The 19,350-nt window shown below is 42.5% G+C and overlaps 1 protein-coding gene across 1 annotated transcript in view; it reads left to right on the top strand.

Moving 5' to 3' along the window:
• Positions 1-17,827, top strand: part of LOC133967109 (histidine-rich protein PFHRP-II-like) — a 69,552-nt gene extending 51,725 nt beyond the window's left edge. Inside the window, exon 5 of the mRNA XM_062402341.1 lies at positions 17,687-17,827. Within this exon, the coding sequence (XP_062258325.1) occupies positions 17,687-17,827 (141 nt within the window). The remainder of the gene's footprint in view (positions 1-17,686) is intronic.
• Positions 17,828-19,350: the final 1,523 nt, after the last annotated feature.

Here is a 19,350-nt window from a genome sequence, read left to right as displayed (position 1 = left end):
CTGACACATTGGACATAAGGGAAAGTGGCATTCAAGTTATTTCCCCCCTTTATTTGCAAGTACATTGTCTTTTGAAGAATTAGACGATTGTTCAGGCATCAAATGTAATTAAATATGATTTTTTGTTTTTTATACACTCATGGTTTTGTAACTTTTCTTTTCATGTCCTTTGCTCTGGAGGATTGTTGGGGGGCAGATGGACTGAAGGTGGGGGTGGGATTGCAGTTTCTAACTCAACCCCCTTAGTCAACAATAAGCCAAAGCCACATTGCATCGGTACAAGTGGCTGAGACAATCTGAGAAAGTGGCTAAAGCCTGTAGGCTTCACCTCAAGCCCCCTCTCCTCCACTGGTCCAGTCAGGACCCTCTGGGCTCCTCTAGCATGCTGATCAGAGGATTAGGTCCCGGAGGCAGCGTGGACTCAAGCGCACACAGGAGAAAGGGAAAGGCATGTGTGGAAGATGAGGTACATGCTGGTTTCACATGCACCTACACAAGGAGGCGAGCAGGCGTGGATAATGAGGACAACACACTTGCCTGCACCAGTGACAGCTTGTCAGTAGAGGGTACCGTAGTGCTGCCATGCATTATTTGAATGGGGGAAATTACTACACTGCTGTTACAACTACATTTAGCATAAGTGAATACAAAACAAAAATGCACATATTTGTGTGTACTTATTTAATAAATAGACTAAGCATAAAATGCATAATATCTGCAATAAAGCTGCTTTCAAACATGCACTGAACCCCTGGTACCTTCACCCAACATTCAGGCCTCATTATGACGTTAACATTGTTTGTTAGAGTGGTGGAAAAACAGTTAAAGTGGAGGAAACTTTAACTGTTTTGACTCTGGTTTAACTGGTACACAACACTGTACTATAGCTCTGGACCGATGATCAGGACTCGAATGTGGAAAACCTGTTCTTGCTTTATTGATCCAACTTCTCCAGAATTTTGCAGCAAAGCTATAAACAAAGATAAAGCGGCGTCTGCCAGGGATGTTATGCTTAATTTGTTTGTCTGATAGTTAACAGGATTATACAACAACTACTGGACAGATGACTACGAAACTCTGGGATTTGGTGTGAGTTTGGAAAGAACTTATTAAATTTTGTTGCGGCTCTGAAACAGGTCACATTTTGTGTTGATTTTTTTTGTCGATAGCAAAAGTCTAGCATATAGGAGACTGATATCCAAACTAACATCTGGATCTAGTGGATTTAAATAAGTTTTCATAAGGGAACTGTTTGACCCATAGTTTTTTCTCAATGACGTTTTGAAATACTGCACATGTTGATTAGCACATAATGGGGATACCATTGACACATCACAGCATTGCCCCTATCACTCATCTTTAATGTATTCTAATTCAGCCATTTGAAGAACCAGACAAAAAGTCGTCATATTCCTTCAATCTATTAAAATGTTTTCTCACTTTCTGTCCTTACCCTCCAATATGACTGATCTCACCAAATTATTTCCAGAATTTCTTGTAATCTTTCTGACTGAAAGTTACTTGGCTTCCAAAAATATCCTTACTTCTCTAATGTCCCCTTTCTCTAAATAAACTTAATAACTTGATTGTTTGTACAGTCATTTTAAATGAGTTAACAAGAACACACATACACAAAATGTTGATTAACAACTTTGGAAAAATTTCAATTTTACAGAGACATTAATTGTGCACAGTTGTTGCAAAGATATCTCCTAATGCACAATGTCCTCACTGTCTGTTTAAAGCACATACACGTTTCTACAAATTTTTAACAGGGTCATTAGAAATGCTCCCCCCACAAATTGCAGCCCATTCAAGACTCTGGTGTTTTGTGTGTTTTATTCTGCCCACAGATCAGGAGGCAGGTGGTCAGCGGCCTCGACGTGAAGTCAAGAGACACGCACACACTCCTTGGACACCTTGATAAACTCGGCAGGGGGCTGCTGCCTCTGCTGGTGGTAGGAGTTCCTCTGTGTGAGAGTAAGAAGCGAAATCTGAAAGAATTTGCATCCTGATCCATGTTCACACTATTGTGGGAAAAAAATTCAAAACCCCAGCCTGTGTGAATGTTCATATATTACTCTGAAGAAGAAACACTTTTTGTCAAAACTATTGAATGGATGGGACATGGGCCAAGAAAGGTTATACTTTTTTATTTTGGTGCAGATCCGAACAAAGTGGCAGATCCCAAAAATGATTTAATAACTTTCTATAACATTGAGAGGTTGGATGTTTTTCAAAATGATCATGGATTTACCAGGAAATAATTAATGCAACTAGATGAAAAAAATCTGACATATTTAGGGAACTGAAATCTATGAGTTTGTGAAATTGTATTGAATTTGAGCAGAGACAGACGTTTTTTGTTTTTTTTTCTCACAGGGATCATTAATTTTCTAAGAAGTGATGTGAAATAGCCAAACTTTGACAAACCACTTTTTGAAGGTTATTTTTTGAGCTGAGAATGTGGCGAAATAATTGTGGAAGGCGTTCTGGTGATTGTTTCTCACTCTCTGCGTCTGTTTGCATATCTACGCGTGCCCCTGCTTTTGGGAGTTGCACGTTGACAATATGGGCTTTAATTCAGACCAACAGCTTCTCTATCAATAGGAGCGGACGGAGCAATTAGCCCAGCACAGGAGAGAGACAGAAGGACAGCAAAAGAAAGGGAATTGTGAATTTGACACATTAAATAGTGGCCTTCATTAGCATGTGGCGGTGTGGAGTTGGGGTTTATTCACTGGATCCTTGAATGCAGATTGCTCCCACCTCTCTTCTCCTCAGTCTGTCCATCATCCCCGCTGCCACCTTTCACTGGTAATCACCCCATTTGGTCTCTTTTCTTCTTCGGCTTCTCTTTTCTGTGGCCTTCATCTTTTTATGCTGTCCTGCTGATTAGAAGAGGGTCCCCGGAATCCCCAAATCCAAACAAATTAAGCTGGATAATTAGATGCAAGAACCAATAACATGTCAGGTACTAGTTGTTAAACTCAACACCAGTAACAGCGTGAGCTTGTCTATTCCAGAAGTAGAGATATGCATGTGTTTATTACAACTGACCAAACAGAGTGGATGTTGCCTAGCAGGTTTTGTGGGCCTTCAGAGGACACAATGAAAACTCATTCTGACTTGAAATGGCCTTTCGTCTTGCTGCTGACCTGACGCAGCTCGTGTGGGAGCTGATGTTCGCTCAGCTTGTTGTCTCCGCCACCCGAGCCTGGAAAAGAGCAAAGCAACAGGCCCAGTGTGGTGCCTTTCCCTCCATTGTGCTCAGATCACCTCATGCCAGCTTTCCCCTGTCACATTAGTGCACATCAACACACGGAACAACACACAGAGTAGCAGTTCTTCTTCTGGGGCTCACTCTCCCTTCTCACTCATCCTAAAATGTTTTGTAGCAGCACGTTAGAGATGCAGCTCGTCAACTTATTGTCGAGATTGAAAACAAATAACTGTTGAAATACTGTATTAACAGGTGTTGAGGATTTACATTAGCCTGACATTGTCATACTCACAATTCTAGTCAGAATGTGAGTCTGATACCGCTCCATTGGGCTGTGATTATGGGGCGCGTTTCAACCAAACCAGGGAAAAAAACGCCGTGTTCACACCGGACGCTGAAGCGATGCCGAAGCGACGCTTCAGCGCAGCGCCAAGCCTTAAATAACAGCTGGCCCCCATCCACTCCTATGTTAAACTTTTGTGCGGGTCACACCGGAGGCTGAAGCGCAGCGCTGCGCCAAGGCTGCCTAGCGCCGTGCAGCAATTGTTTCGGCGTCGAGTCTTTTTTTTGCACTTGATGCGAGCGTATCGCGCCAGGAAAAACACTGAAATATGATTTTAAATGATATTGATGAAATATTTTATGATATAAAATATCAAATATGCATCCCATACTTTGAATTCCCCTTCTGTCATACTGGAGTTTTAATTAGGGCCTGAGCACCTCCGGTGGGAGGCCCTATTGAAATTGAAAGGATTATTCTGAGAATTTTTAAACATGCTCAAAAAGTTGTAAAAGTTTGCATTAAATTAGAAAGTGGTGTAAATTTACGTATTCTGGAGTATTTGGAAATGGGCGTGGCAAAATGGCTAAACAGCGCCACCTACGGAAAAGCCCCTCATTTAGCATTCACCGATCCTCACGAAAATCAAGACAGTTGTGTATCATGACCAGATGCACAAAAAGGCCTCCTTCTTTACAAAAAAAACTGTACAGAAAAACAGATTTAGCAGCAAGTGACGAGGACGAGCTAACTTCCAGGGCTTCGCCGGCTCTTATGAGGAGCAGAGTTGACTAACCAAATGTGATGGAATCAATGTCTTTTACTGCTTCCCCTAAAACAGCTCTCTGAAAAATCAAAATAAAAGTCACAATAAGGCTACACTTTCATCGCAAGCTATAAGTCAGGCATGTTGTGTGTTGTGTTGTTTTTGTTGATTCTGACTTCAGTTTGTTTAACCCCCTTCCCCCCAAAAAATAATTATCAGCAACTCTGGGCCCTCCAAATATGTTTTTTATCAGCCGCTACATGTATTTACTGCAGGAGATGTGTATGTGGGTCGAGTGTATGCGTTCATAGAATAGATTATGTTTAAAGATGGATGACATGACTACTCCCAAAATGTGAGTCCAAAGCTTCTTGATAGCATATTATAGGCTGACCGCAGTTTCACGTCAAATTAATATTTGCCATATATTGTTTTTTGTAATTTTAAATAATGTGTGTGGATTTTGTTTTGAATTTGAAGTTGGCCGACTGCTGAGACTGACTCACGATTGGTCAAGCATGTGTATCGGGGGGACATCGATACCGCAACGCCATTCCCCTCGATCGCTCCTCGGAGACCTCAGCTCCAAAGGTGGTGGAAGGGCTTCATTTGTGTATAGTGTTAGGAAGTCTAGACGTGCCGTCCATCTTTATTTACAAGTTCAACAGTGAGGATCCCTTATGTGGAAAATAATGGAGCTCTAGGGTGCAGAGAGGAAAGGTTAATTATAGATTTTAATTTAAAAAATAAAATTTGCAAGCCTCATCTAAATTACTGTTTGGGCCCTTTTCCTATTTGGCCTCTCTCTCTCTCTCTTTCTCTCTCCTTCTCTCTCTCCTTCTATCTCTCTCTCTCTCTATCTCTATCGCTCTCTCTCTGTCTCTCTCTCTTTCTCTCCCTCTCCCTCTCTCTCTCTCTCCCTCTCTCTTTCTGCATGCAGCTCCTGTTACTGCAGTACAGCTTGAGCTGTCAGAGCAGCAACAATCCCGCTCCATTAGTATGGTAATGAGGATGTGGGCCGACAGGTGGCCTGCTAGACAGCTCAATTAAAACTGCTCATTAAAGAGGGAAGTTAACGAAGCTGCAGCCCGGTGCCAGTACGGCTTTAACCCACAATGTGATGTCATAGGCAGGTAGGGGAGTGTGTCAGTCTGCCTGTGTGTGTGTGTGTGTGTGTGTGTGTGTGTGTGTGTGTGTGTGTGTGTGTGTGTGTGTGTGTGTGTGTGTGTGTGTGTGTGTGTGTGTGTGTGTGTGTGTGTGTGTGTGTGTGTGTGTGTGTGTGTGTGTGTGTGTGTGTGTGTGTGTGTGTGTGTGTGTGTGTGTCTTTCTTTCTGAGTCCCCATTTCTTGACATATATCCAGAGTGTGTGTGGCCAGAGATTGACTTAACAGGTCAGAGAAAGTTAGATGGACATTACTAATAAGGCAGAGAAAAGATGAGAGATGGTGAGGAGCTGGGACGGAATCACTCACACTTGGCCTTTCACTGTCTCTGCATCATTAACGGCACGAGAACATTGGGATGCTCTATTCATTGTAAAAATAGGCAAAAGTACACAAAGACACAAGATCATGGAATACTATAGTGTGCAAGTTTTTGTTTTTCGCTTCACAAATTTGAATCTCCTGTGAATGCAACTTTAGCGTTGCGGGGCTACATTTAGCACATATTTTTCAGTGATATTGATGCAAAATTCCTTCTGTTAATCCATTACTTCAAGTCGTGTGCATAGCTGGTGATTTTTTATTGTTATTATTGTATATCTCTGCTGCAACTTCATTCAGTGGGAACAAAATGAAATATAGTCAAACTAAAATCATACTAAAGAGTCTCGATCAGACTGACTCACACTGTTAAAGCCTTGGAAAGAGATAAAAGATGTGCCCTTTTATCACTCCACCAAGTCTCTTGAAAATCCGATAAGTAGCTTTTGGGTAAACAAACGAACTTTAAAGTTTAAATTAAGTTGCAGTACCATTAGATACAATCATTCTTCAAATGTTAGATTATTAAATGCTCCATGCCAATGTAAATATGTACCTTTGTGTAAATGAAAACATTAAACTTTGCTTTACTCCTCAGAGGACTCACACAGTGGTTTTATGTATAGTTTTGATTAGTCTGGTTGGGATGGAGGTGGGGGCCACTGCGTGCAACACGTTTTAATGGTCGCTCACTGTTTATTATGTATGAGAATAAAGATGCAACATGACATGGTAATCAGTTTGTAACCCTGACCAATTTATTCTGTAATCCGGGGGGCGTGCTCTCTCAAGTGTGAAAATGGGGCCGTATGTGTCTTGCTCTCTCTCTGTCTTGCTTGTTTCTGTCACTGCGTCTGTGACACGGAGGATCATGGGAGTTAATGGGGCGGGACTGTGGTCAACAAACGGGGTTATGTATCGGCACAAACAAGAACACAGTGAGAAAACAGACCCTCCGGATTCACTCAAAGCTGTCTGAAAGATGTCTGCCCTTATGAATATGCTAATCCCAGTTTAGCATGAAACAACAACAAAAAACCTCATTAATTAATGAGCAACAATGGCCTCTTTTAATGACGCACTAGTCACCGCTGGAGACATTGCGTGAGATCATTATCTAAAACAATATTAATCCAAACCTTTAATGGAAGATGTTTATGAGAAATAAAATCTAATTATAAAGAAAATCAAATGCAAACGACTGGAGGTTCCACCGATCACCACTTTAACACATAGTGACAGACAGAGACGAGCCCGCAGCCAGACACACTGTCAGAGGTGTGTGTTTTGTCTGAATAAGCGTATTAACCTACATAACACAGACCTCCTCAGCTCAGAGGTGTCTGTGTCCAAACTGTCCACCAACGCAGAGAACTAAACCAAACCTGTAACAATAACACGGTGGAGGGAAACGTTCACAGGGTAAAAGCTGAGGTCAAGTGTGCTGAAGGTGCAGTTATGCTATTTGTATAGGCACCTGAATATGGGATGGGAGGGACAAGAGAAAAACAATGTCATCACTACAAAGAGGTTTTTGAGTTACTGTTCTGCTTCTTTTGTCCTCTTGTTTACAAACAGAACTCTAACTGTCTTGATACATGTGAAAGAAATATTCTAAGATGAGCTCAGTCTCTAGAAATGCTGCTGGATTTTATGATTTTGATATACAACTGTCTGCATTATCTAAAAACAAACTTTGGTGAACCATCATGTGTAATGTTATATATATAGATAAATTAGGTAATATATACTTTTTTAGGGGATTTTATATGGAATGGAAAATGGCCCAATGAGGCAAAATGGCTCAGTGAGGCACTATTTCAATAGCAGGACACATGACTCTCTCTGAACCAGACTGTAGGTTAAGATGGACGAAGAGACAGAGCCCCGAAAGTGAAGCCAAATCATCTGGATCACCCCCTGTTGGCTGGCTGCAGTATAGGTTATAAACCCTGCCTCCTCCACTTAAGCAGATTGGACATGGACCAATCTGAAAAGTCCAAAAATACATAAAATGACGTAATCAAGCTAGTTGTATCACTCTGGTGTTTGTCCAAGTGTTATTTTGTTCGGTAAATTTGGTTTTTAAATATATCAATATCCTGCACAGACTGTTTCCAAATTAAGTCAAAAGTGCAAGATGGCAGGGACAGAATACAGGATATTTTGGCTTAATTTTGGGACAGGAGTGAGAGGAGCCGTTTCATCCATCTCTATATACAGTCGGATTCAGACTTTTTTTAAGACAGACAAAGGACATTTTTGGTACCATTTCATAACACCTCTCTCTGGTTTTTACATCTGTCCTGTGCCCCTCCACTGGAACACTGAGGTCCAAGCAGTCAGTCACAGCAGCCCACTGGTCTATTATGTCGCTAATTGGTGGCATGAGCGAGATGGCTACAATATCAAAAGGCAGGAAGCAAAGGTTGGCGGGACTGAGGGTGGAGTGGGGGTGAGGAGATGGAGAGAATGAGGGAAGGAAAGGAAAACTGGGAGACGGATGAAGAAAAGATTTGGAGATTTGTTCTCATTAGAGGAGGGCGTGTCCATTCTCCATGTTCGAAGCAAATTAGGCTGACAGGGGATTGACAAGTTTGGTGCGTGCGTGTGGTTGTGTGTGTGTGTGGGCACGTCAGTCCAAAGTGTTGTGTATAAGACGAACAATTGAATAGCAGTTTTTGGTACGAGGCTTCCTGATAACCTGCTATAATAATAACTGCTCGGTCGCAGGGTCAAAAGAAATCGGATATGTGGGAACTTGAAATGAAGCAAAGGTGGAGAGAGGAAGATTAAAACAGAGACAGAAACAAGAGTTTGAAGGTCTGTGACTTATTTGACCCAAGTGTTTTCTTATCCATTGATTGATTGATTATTATCTGCCGTTTGTGGTATCTCGTTCTGCTCCATTACACTAGTGTTCCATTGATTTTACACAGGAGGGGAAGATAATTTGACATTCGATATACCACCAACTGTTCAATGATGAGAACAATTTAGAGAAACAAATAAACGTAATTAAATAAGAATAAAGTAAGATCTGTTGTGAACAGGAGGAATTAACTTTTGTTATTAGATCCTGGCGTAAGTTGAACATCATGGAAGTCGTCCAATAAAACCTTGCAACATGGTAAGCTGTGTTGAAAGGCAGAGCCAGGAGAATGGCTGATCCACAGCAATGACCATATTTTAAAGAAACATGTTTATTTCATTATGATTGCAATTTTAAGCGTGTCATTAATCCCACCAACCATATACATTCATACTCAGAATTTTAGAAATAAACACCCGACCCCATGACAAATTGCACTGACACCTGTTCAAAACACTGCTTGCAGTAAATCATTTAACATGTATTCCATTAGAATAAGAGCATCAAATATAAATAACTATACAAGAATGTGACCTCATGAAAACATCCAAATCTGAGTCAGAGAAAAAGAGATGCACAAGCAGCAATATATGCAAACCCATGTGTAGGCCTTGCAACAAATACACATATGTTGTGACTTTTCCTTCTATTAGTCTGACTGCTCCCCTGTGTTTAACGACCATGGCGGGGGCACTACCAGTTGTCACTGCAAAAATTCTCGCTCCTCAACATGTTCCATAAACACCCTGGCAATGTCCTCATTTTTTGGTGTGTTGGACATTGGCTTTAAACAGCAGAGCTCCTCTCTTACAATCGAATCACACTATTTTGCCATGACTGCCAATCGTGGTACGATGTGTCGCTCAACACTTGTAGCTGATATGGGAATGTCTTTTATTCTCGATTTGATTCTTTGTTTGGTAGGAGAGGCACCTTAATTTAATCGCCATCAGAAAAAGAGGTTTTCATGAGGTTTGTACCCTCATGGTTGAATGCACTTATTGTAAGTTTCTTGAGGTGTGGGTGTTTGTTTGGTTTGATGTTCGGATGTTAGGACCCCCTAAGTCCTATTGCTATGAATTATGTTTTATGTCTATTGGTATGACAGAAACTTTCCCTGGGTTCCTGGACATCGGTGGGGGGGATGAGAAATGGAGCACAAGGTCGGTACATCTCGTGAAGGTCATCTGTTGGAGGCTTTGATGCGAGATGACCGGGCATCCAGAGTTAAGGTGGTCCCTGGGTGCAGTGATCGTGTCTGAGCTATGGGAAAGAGAGAAAACACTTTTAAACTTTGACAGCTTATACTTGGCTGGCTCAAGACGAGTGTGTTTGGTTGTAATTGAATGAAAATAAAAATGATTTAGGGGGAAGTGTGCTTGTCGCTCAAGGCTCATTTAGGGTCAACGTAAGGTGCTCCAACGGAAACGGATGGAGCCCGCAGATTTTCCACTTCATTTACATGTCTTCTGAAATGGACGGACATGTTGCAGTTCAGAAATCGTGGGCGGTGTTGTTTTGTCATCTCCGAAGTTAAGGCGGAACTCTGACCCTCTTTGTGTTATTAAATTAAAACAGTTTTGGCTATTTCTTAATGAGATTCAAACAAAAAGGGACTCTTTGTGTTGCAGGAAACACTACCATCACCATCGTACACAAACGGCCCCATTCGCCTCCTTGCTCTCCTTTGCCCCAAGGGTGTCCTCTGCAGCCTCACGTGTCCCGATCTTCCCCCTCTTCCCTTCACTTCCACTGACCCCCTGTTGTGGTGGGAGAGAGCAACATTACATCTTAATCTCGCCTGCTTGACGGAGAATGCAGGTCCCTGAAAAGCAGCATTTTCTGGTTACATGAACCCATTAGGGGTGGATCAACCATATGCCAATTGACATGTCTGAGCCTGAATGGCCGACGTGGATTGTAACAGTGGTCCTCGGACAAAAAGCCCCCGCAGGCTCCCACACCTCCACCAGAACTGAACAGACGTTCATGCTGCCGCCAAGACAAGGCCAACCATTTAGGGGACTGATTTCTATAAGTGGGTGTAACTTGGTGCATCTTGACTAAATATATGTGGACTGTTGGCAGAGGTTTATTTTCTATTGAGTCGAGTGTCATTCAAGTTGTAGTATAAATTGCTAACTTATACTTAACCTATAATGATGTCATTTCAAGTCACTATTCTGTGCCAAATAATCAAATTTCAATGAAATTAAAAAGGAACATATACACCTGCACATTTCCAGACACTTTTTAAGTTTCACTACCAAACTTAAACATTGTTTGCCTTTGCCCAAGGGCATTACTTGGGTGTTAAAGTTTGCTGAGGACATTTAGATTTAAAAAATATTCAACGTATTCCATTTTAGGTCAAGGTAATAATGGAGGGATCAGTATCAGGTCTGAGAAAATAGTTACTGCACGAAAAAGTTTGAATAATGACACTTACAATGCGGAACAACAGTCACACTTATTCTATATTTCAAGTTATAGATGTCCACATGTTGATGGAACCACGGCAACATCACAGCTCCTGCAGAGAGAACCAGGAAATTCATGTCAGTGATGATTTAGTGCTGCTTTAAATTATGAGAATATATTTGTTAGACATGCGGGATACATTCTTCATTTCATCTGTAATAAGTAAAGAAGATGATTATCACTTTTTGAAGCAGAACTGTGTTTGGTGGTGACTGCGAATGTCCAAAATTATTTATGAAAATCATCACATGTATGTCCCTCTCTTAGTGTGCTGTAAGCAAAACAAGTTCCTAAGGTCTTCAAAGGAAAAATGGAATAGAAAATATCGTGTGCAAATATGAATAAAAAAATAAGAAATTAAATAAGAACTACTGAGATGAAATCATTTTCAAATGGTATGGAAACATAAAATGGCCAAAGTTAACACATTACATATATTGTATCTTTAACTGCAACCTGGTCATCACCTTTGATTTATGTGCTCAAGATGAAGCCAAAGAAAGAAGGATTTCTTTTGTTTTGTTTTTGAATTTAATTACATCCTTTAAAGACCTCTGGTAAAAGTCAGTTGGCATGAACATGATATAAAATCTCATTTTATCTTGATCTCGATCGTGTGATATTGATTCATTATGTCATGCATAAACCTTTCAAACGTTAACAGTACGATCTTCTGTACTTGTACATGTGTAATGAAATCGTCATCAGATGACAGTGGACTCCATGTCTGTGACGACAAACAAAACAATCCTCGTCTTTTCTACATCACTGATCCCACATGAGAGCTTTGATGCAAATGTGCCCTGACTGGAGAGGCAAGCTGGCCCCGCCACTCCACTGACTGTATCGCTGAGAGGCCAGTGCGTTCACCATATGTGACAGGGATGGTCAATAGGATTACGTCCCGCTCTTCTCCTTCTCCCTCTTCTCCCCATCGCACATAATCAACCAGGGGATGAAGTCCTGGCCCACCAAGCCTCTGCTGAAGTAGCCCCCCAAGAAAAACTCCTTTCCCCTACTTGGGGAAGGGAGAGTGGGGCAGCGGGGGTCTTGTGGGCCGAGAGAAAGAGCAGGGAGGACCAGCAGATGGATTAACATATTCAACAGAGGCAGAGATCAAGTCTTTATAGAGTGAGGGCAGAGGGAGGCTTTCTCTCACACATGCAGAGTCTGAGAAAAAACAGAAATGAGTGTAAGCTGGATTTGTTTTCTTTGTCATGGAAAAGCAGCGATGGGCCAAGTGATAACTACCACGCCACGCAGCCAGGTTTAATTTTTTTCTCACTAACGCAGAAACGATGTTGACAAATACGAGTGGTGGAAAGGGTTGTGATCAACTTTAGTTTTTTCTAGTATGATTAACTACCAGAGGAAAAGAAAATTCTTAATACCATCTCTTCTTTGTCATGTATTTTTCTCCTAGACATAGCCGAGCTCAATTTAAGATAAATATCTTATATTTATTTTCTCATACTTCTTACATTTAGCCCCTGAAAACACTTGGAATGATCCTATTTCTGTCCTCTTTTCACTAATCTTTACTGTCCTCAAATAATGAGATTCTTGAGAAAAAGAAAGGATCTGAAAGAAACTTTGATTGGACAACAAAGGTCATTTGAAAACTCAGAGAAGCCAAAGAGCACAGAAGAAGAACTTCTGCTCAGGATAATTTATCTCAGATGGCTCTTGCTCCTTATTTTTCCTAATCGGGATCTGAATTTAATTATTTTCAAATACGTATTTTATATAAATATATATATATATTTTTCACAAGACAAAGAAACCGAGCTGAACAAACATCTGAGTGTGGCATCCTGAACCAGGCTGGTACTAACACAATGGTTTAATAGTTGGACTTGTAATTACTGGATATTTGCAGTTTGTAAAATGTTATGCATTGATAGAACTCCTCTTGTATCTTGGTAAAGGATCTCAATCCCCCACACGCACATTAACGCCATGCTGTGAGTGAACTCGTGGCCCAGTCCCAGCATGGGCACCGGATTAGAGACCCTGGTTTTTGGCTGGTTTGCTGTTCTCATGACATGTGAATGGGCAGTGAGATAGTGGACCAACATTATCCGACACATTCATCTCCACATCAAAGATGAGCCCAACGGCATCTCTCAGGAATACGACCCTGAAAGAGAGCAGAGGCCCTGCTGCTAATGTTGGATTAAACATCCAAAAGCAGAAAGTAGCTGGTGTCGTGTTTACGAGTGACTGTTGATGTTTCACAACGGTAACTTTTCTTTTAACCTGTAGTTTGTTTAGCTGGCGTGCAATCTGTCTCCCCCTTTCACTGTGAGCTGCTTTCAGAAGTGATGTCCGCAAATGTTTTTCCAGAGGTGCTGTGTCAGACGCCAATGAGATGATAATAACAGCTGGAAAATTCTAACATGTGACAGACACGAGGTCAGGAGAAGAACCTCTAGGGATGATATAGAGAAGCCACATAGAAAGCTGACTTAGACGAAGAAGTCAACTTGGAAAGGCGATGAGTTTTGAGAGCTTTTGAATTTAAAACTAAAAAGCAGAATTTAAACGTCATGCCCTGCCCTCTGCTGCTCTACCCAGGAGCAACTCCTCACCAGAAATGTACCTGTTCTTGTGAAAAATGATTCATGTCGGTAAACAGCTATGGTGAATCATCTGAGTTTACTGTTGTCAGACTAAGCCAGACTATCGTGTGTGGCTGTGCCTCTGTTGTGTCTCCCTCTCACTTATTCTATATTTCAATTTAGCCAAACACACAACAAAGGTCATTAGATAGAGAGAAGTATGTTGCCCTTTGCCTGTAGCCATATTTAGAAAATGCTCTTCCAAAACCCTGAATAAGAAACTGGGACTGACCTCCAATCATTTAATTTCAGGCTTTACACCAAGGGACTGCAGGGATTTGCTCCCATTTAACCTCAACAGTTGCATCCCTGATTAGCAGTTGAGGACTAATCACAACGAGCTGATGAGGGAAACAGAAGAAGAAGGAGAGAGGAACAAGAGGATGACAGTGTTAGAATTGTGAAGAGGCAGAAAGAAAACAATGAAGCAGCAGCAGAGAAAGAGGGTGAACCTGCTGCCTGGCTGCTGGACTTGTGATTGATGAGGTCACTGAGAGGCCTTCCCCAAAAACCAGTGTCTTCAGAAGGTCAGCCAGAGGTTGGGTAGAGGTCAGAGTTCAACGAAAGGGAAGACGCTGATGTCTGAAAGTCCCACAAGTGTGAGGGAAAGTTAGTTGTCGTTTTGTAGTTGTTGTGTGAGCGAGTATTTGCTCATTCAGACCGAGGTGACATTGACTACTGAACAATCGAAAAGGCCTCAATAGGTGGAGTAAATGTTTAGCCAACGTAGAAAAGCAAGTTTGCCTTGATTCATTCATGCAACATTGAATTCTGTGTTTGAATAGAGAAACCATCAATAGAGCAAATGTTAGCTCCAAATCAGTGTACTGTAAATAAAGATGCGGTTTATTACTTATGCTGCGGCCAGCCACTAGGGGGTTATCCATACCATTTGGCTTCACGATGTGGGATTTCGATTTGCGAGCTCTCACATCCTCTATCTTTATATAAAATCACCAGAATCAAATTCTGTCTTCTTTTGAAATTTGTCTCATGCTAAAATGCCTTATTTCTCTCCTTGTATGACATTGCACCAAATTTTTAATAATCTTTTGTGTGCTTTAATGCACCCAAATGTTAACAAATAAATCCCTGTTGCAGTTAAAGTATCATCTTTCGACTTTTTCACGGTCATGCATGAGAAAATACACTGAATACAGGAGGAAGTGGAGCAGAAGCTAACACTGACATGGGGCAGGATTCAGGCTAAGTATTGTAAATGTTGAGGTTATTAACCATTAGCACCCTGATTTCCTCCGCCCCCAATGTTAGCACACATGCTAATTCCAACACAGTATGTGGAAAGCGTTGTCGCTTAGGGTTTCTGGGTGTGAGGGCCGGCAGTGGAGTAGCTTCGTGTGAAGGTGACCATTTTCCACCGTGCTGGAGCCACTCGGTAAACAAAAACTGTAATTACTGCTTATTAGAGGCTACAGGGGCCCATTAGTGGCACTGGCCCGACCCCTCACTTCCTGCCACCTCATTATAGAAGGCAGCACAGCACAGTCGGCCTCATTACCACCTGCCTGTTAAACTCACACACACATGCATCCATGCAGGGACACACACAAACACACACACACACACACACACACACACACACACACTCACACACACAATCAAGTCAACCTGCACACATGCACTTGTGAGCAAGCAGGTGCAGCCAGATTGAAGTCAGGTGTTGACTTGTTAACTGTTCAATAGAGATGTGTTTGTGTGTGTGTGTGAAAAAACAAGTTATTTGCATCATATCAATCCAAAGAGATCAGCAGACAATGTTTATGACTTTCCTCCAAGTTATTGGCAGCTCATTAATAGGAAGTAAGGTTTTCTTCTGCGATGGTTTGTTTTTTGTTTACTTTAGTTTGCAACATTACACGAAAACTACTGGATGGAAACTTGGTGGAAGGATGTTGTCTCGATCTGGGAAGAACCCATCAAATATTGGAGTTCATCTGGTTCTGAAGGCTGATCCATTATAATCTACTAATTTAGTTCCGCTTGCATTCAAGGGGGCTGTTGGGCCTTGGCGGTGATATCTGCTATACTGGGTGATATTCAAAACATTTTTTACTTACTAATCCATTGGTTCCCAAACTGGGGTACGTGTACCCCCAGGGGTACGCAAAGTGGTTCAGGGGGTACGCGAGAAAATATTTGATGTGCGTTTTGCATAGCTCACCATCTTTCGTGTCCTATCGCACGCGCTGCGGGGGGTACTTAGCTGGAGATCGAATGTCTGAAGGGGTACGGGACTGTAAAAGTTTGGGATCCATTGTATCAATTGTAATATGTGATATTGTTTGGTGTTTGTGTAAATACAGCACACCACTTACATATTTTGGTTCTTAAAGTTTTCTTTTAACAGATTTGTCATTTCACTGCTTTTTAAGGGTTAGAGGCAGGAGGAGTAAATTACGATGGGTGAAATAACTTAAGAAAAACAACACATTTTGTTGCGATAACACTGAGGAAACTGACGTTATTTATGCACCTTTTATCAAATACCCGGCTGATGTAACAGAAATTATAAACTGCTTTTGATGAGCAATGTTGTTTTTCCAAATAATATTTATGCCCATAATGATGTGTTACAGCCCTTCTCACTTTTTGAAATTTCTTTCGGATCTATTGTAAACATGCAACAGAAGCATCTGATAATGACTAAACTGATTAATAAAATCACTGGGGTCTTTGTGGTTTTCTTAATTTCCCCTTGTAGATCTTTCTTGCTTATGATAAGTTGTGGTGTAAGTGAAGTGGTGAACTTAACATGAAACTAGTTTGTGTTAACTTTACTTTTTATCTAATTTCATTCAGCTGATGCAGCCTGCAAGGGCTTAAAAAACACAAGCTTGAAACCACAAGCCTTCGCTGTTGGTCAGTACCAACTGTCACACACATTCTATGTGCACCCACGAAAAAACAAAATGCCTCCCTTAATTGCCCCCTTAGTGTACCCCAATTTGACCCAGTCAAAAAAAGAAGAAAAACAATAATGTCACATTCCAGACCATGCCACCCTACACTGTTCACTGTGCTGCGAACAAAAGCCCGCTCTCTGTCAGCAGGCACTGAACTGGGTGCAGCTGCCAATGCCGTTGCTTTACTTACTACTGGGGAGGCCCGGCTTCTCAACAACACTGATTTAGAGGCCGAATACAGGCACTATTTTCTTACCCACTGACAGCCACTTTACCTTCCATTCCTCCCCAGCCCCTTCGCGTGTGCCCCCGGTCAGCTGTGTCTGTTGGACTCTGCCGTGATCGCAGAGGCCAAGTGAAGCTACACTCTCTTTCTCTCTCATCCTTTTATTCTCAGTCCTCTGTGCAGCTACAGTAGTTGAGTTAACGGCAGCAATGGCAGTCACAGACTTGCATCTGTGGCAGTTACATGGAGGTGAATGTTTTGCAGAGTAGGGTTGGCTTCAATAAATAGACAGGGGGGAAATATTTAAGGGGGAAAAAATCAAATCAAAGGTGATGCAGTTCAGTGCAGTAAATCTTCGGATGGAATAACCCATAAGACCATCCATTAAAAATAAATTTTGTTATTCATCCTTAGTTTCTCATCTAAGCTTAGTTATATTCCTCGACCCGTCAGCAATATAAGCAGATATAAAACATTTGCACGTATAACAAATTACACATCCAACTTGGCAAACTCTCAGTGGAGGAAATGCAAAGGCACACCACAAGAGAATAAAGACGTCATGTGAACAGGTCTGTATTCACCTCTGACCCAGAGCTGAGAACTATCAACCTGAAGCATCCGTTAGTCTCAGCCTTAATTAGGAAAGAAAGGAGTTGGCGCTCTTCGCCTGCATTGAGCAACATGTTGTTTCCATAAGAATCCCCCGGTTTCCCTCCATGTGTGTAGCCATTTTCGAGGTGGCTGATAAAGGAGCATGTGTGGCATTCAACATACGAGCATATGTGTGTGTTTTTCCACTCCAGGGTGCTCCAAACTTTGAGGACTGCCCCTCCAGAAAACACAGGCCTGGCCCTCCAAACTCAAAGGACGAGCTCCATTCACCACCTGGCAACGGCAGTGAGAAATGGAGAAGAGATGGGCAGAACGGAATGGGTGGGCAGTAAATTATCAGCTTTTAGAGGCAAAGACACGATATTTATTTATAGCATTCAGCGAGGGCACTCAGGGAGGGTCCGAATGAGATGGGGGTGCGTGTCTTTTGCAAGGGGCATCTTAGGTGGTCAGCATTGACCCGCGCTAACCCCTTGTATCCTGTCTCATTCTCCCACCCTTCACACTTGTCTTGTACCCCAAGCTCCTGAGACCTCCCTGGTAATTAGGGAACGAGTCACACCCACTCCCTGCCCCCAAAGGCAGTAAATTTTCCTCCTTCTCTGGGCCTGGTGACACACACACTCACACATCCTCAGAATTGAGGCTTCAGGACACCATTCAAACCGATCCCTACTTGCTCTATCCCCCACTCTACATTTTATCACCACCCCCTGTTTTGTTTTGCTGTCTCAATCCATCAATCTTCCCATTAGCCCTCCATATTACGGAAACCATGGGAAACGCCCCGTTTACACCAGTCCTTCAAATCTGTCTTCCTCTCTGCACCTCCCTCAGCCTCCTCCACTTGCTGCTCCGCCTCTCTCCCTCCATCCTGCAGCTAGGCCTCATTAGTCCTACCTGTTGCTTCGAAATGATCCCACTCTCTCTCCTTCTTTCTCCGTCTCTGTCTCCGTCGTCTTTAATGCTGATTTATTCACATCAGACCGTCTTTGCAGGTAGGACGTTTTGAGAAGATGGCGATGGAGACAAGAGAAGATGAAGACAAGGAGGGAGATGGTAGGGATGCCGTGGGTGTACGGTGGTGGGGGTGGCAGCACTTTGGGTGGTATGTTTCCTGCAAGGGTGGGACACAATGCCCCCAGTGTTCAGGCGGGCCCACAGGAGCTTGTTTTACAACAGGGGAGGGGCGGCCATCAATGGCCAGATGATGTGAACCACCCTGAGCCGATTCACAGTGACAAATAGCCCCCCCCCCCCCCGAGCGAAGCCCTGCCGCCTCCTCCTCCTTCTCCTCCTCTGTTCGGCTTTCTCCCATCACCTCCCTCCTTCCCTCCACACATTCTGTTCTGTTGGACCAAAACCAGGGCATCAGAGAGGCTGCAACAGCACCGCAGCTCAATTGACTGGAAGTGAGGGGGACACACGCCCACACACACACACACACACACACACTTAAAATTTCTCACATGCATAATGGCCGTACATGCATATACTCAAGCACACAGACACAGGAGAAGGCTTTTTGTCCCTCTTCTCCTAATGACTCCTTGAGCGTCTTGCTGGAACATAAATTGGTATTAGTTTAATTAAACCGGCGTGGCTCTAATTTGTGTTCCTCTCTTCAATCAAAAAAAAAGGCCAAATGAATTGCTGACGGCATAATTGTTGAAGAATTGAAAGAGAACTGCTGTGTCCAGTTGCCAAGAAAATCTCCCCCTCGTCGTCCTCCTCCAGCTCTGTGGTCCCTGCCGACCTATTTTTGGAGACCTGTCCATTCTCTCAGTGCCTCAGTCTCCTAACGTCAGCTCAGTCCATGCCATTTAAATTGCAATATTGCGTTAAACAAACGGCA

This window comes from Platichthys flesus, chromosome 13 (assembly GCF_949316205.1).
Source record: "Platichthys flesus chromosome 13, fPlaFle2.1, whole genome shotgun sequence".
NCBI lineage: Eukaryota > Metazoa > Chordata > Actinopteri > Pleuronectiformes > Pleuronectidae > Platichthys > Platichthys flesus.
The sequence above is the reverse complement of the archived record's forward strand: the minus strand, read 5'-3'. Positions and strand labels throughout refer to the sequence as shown.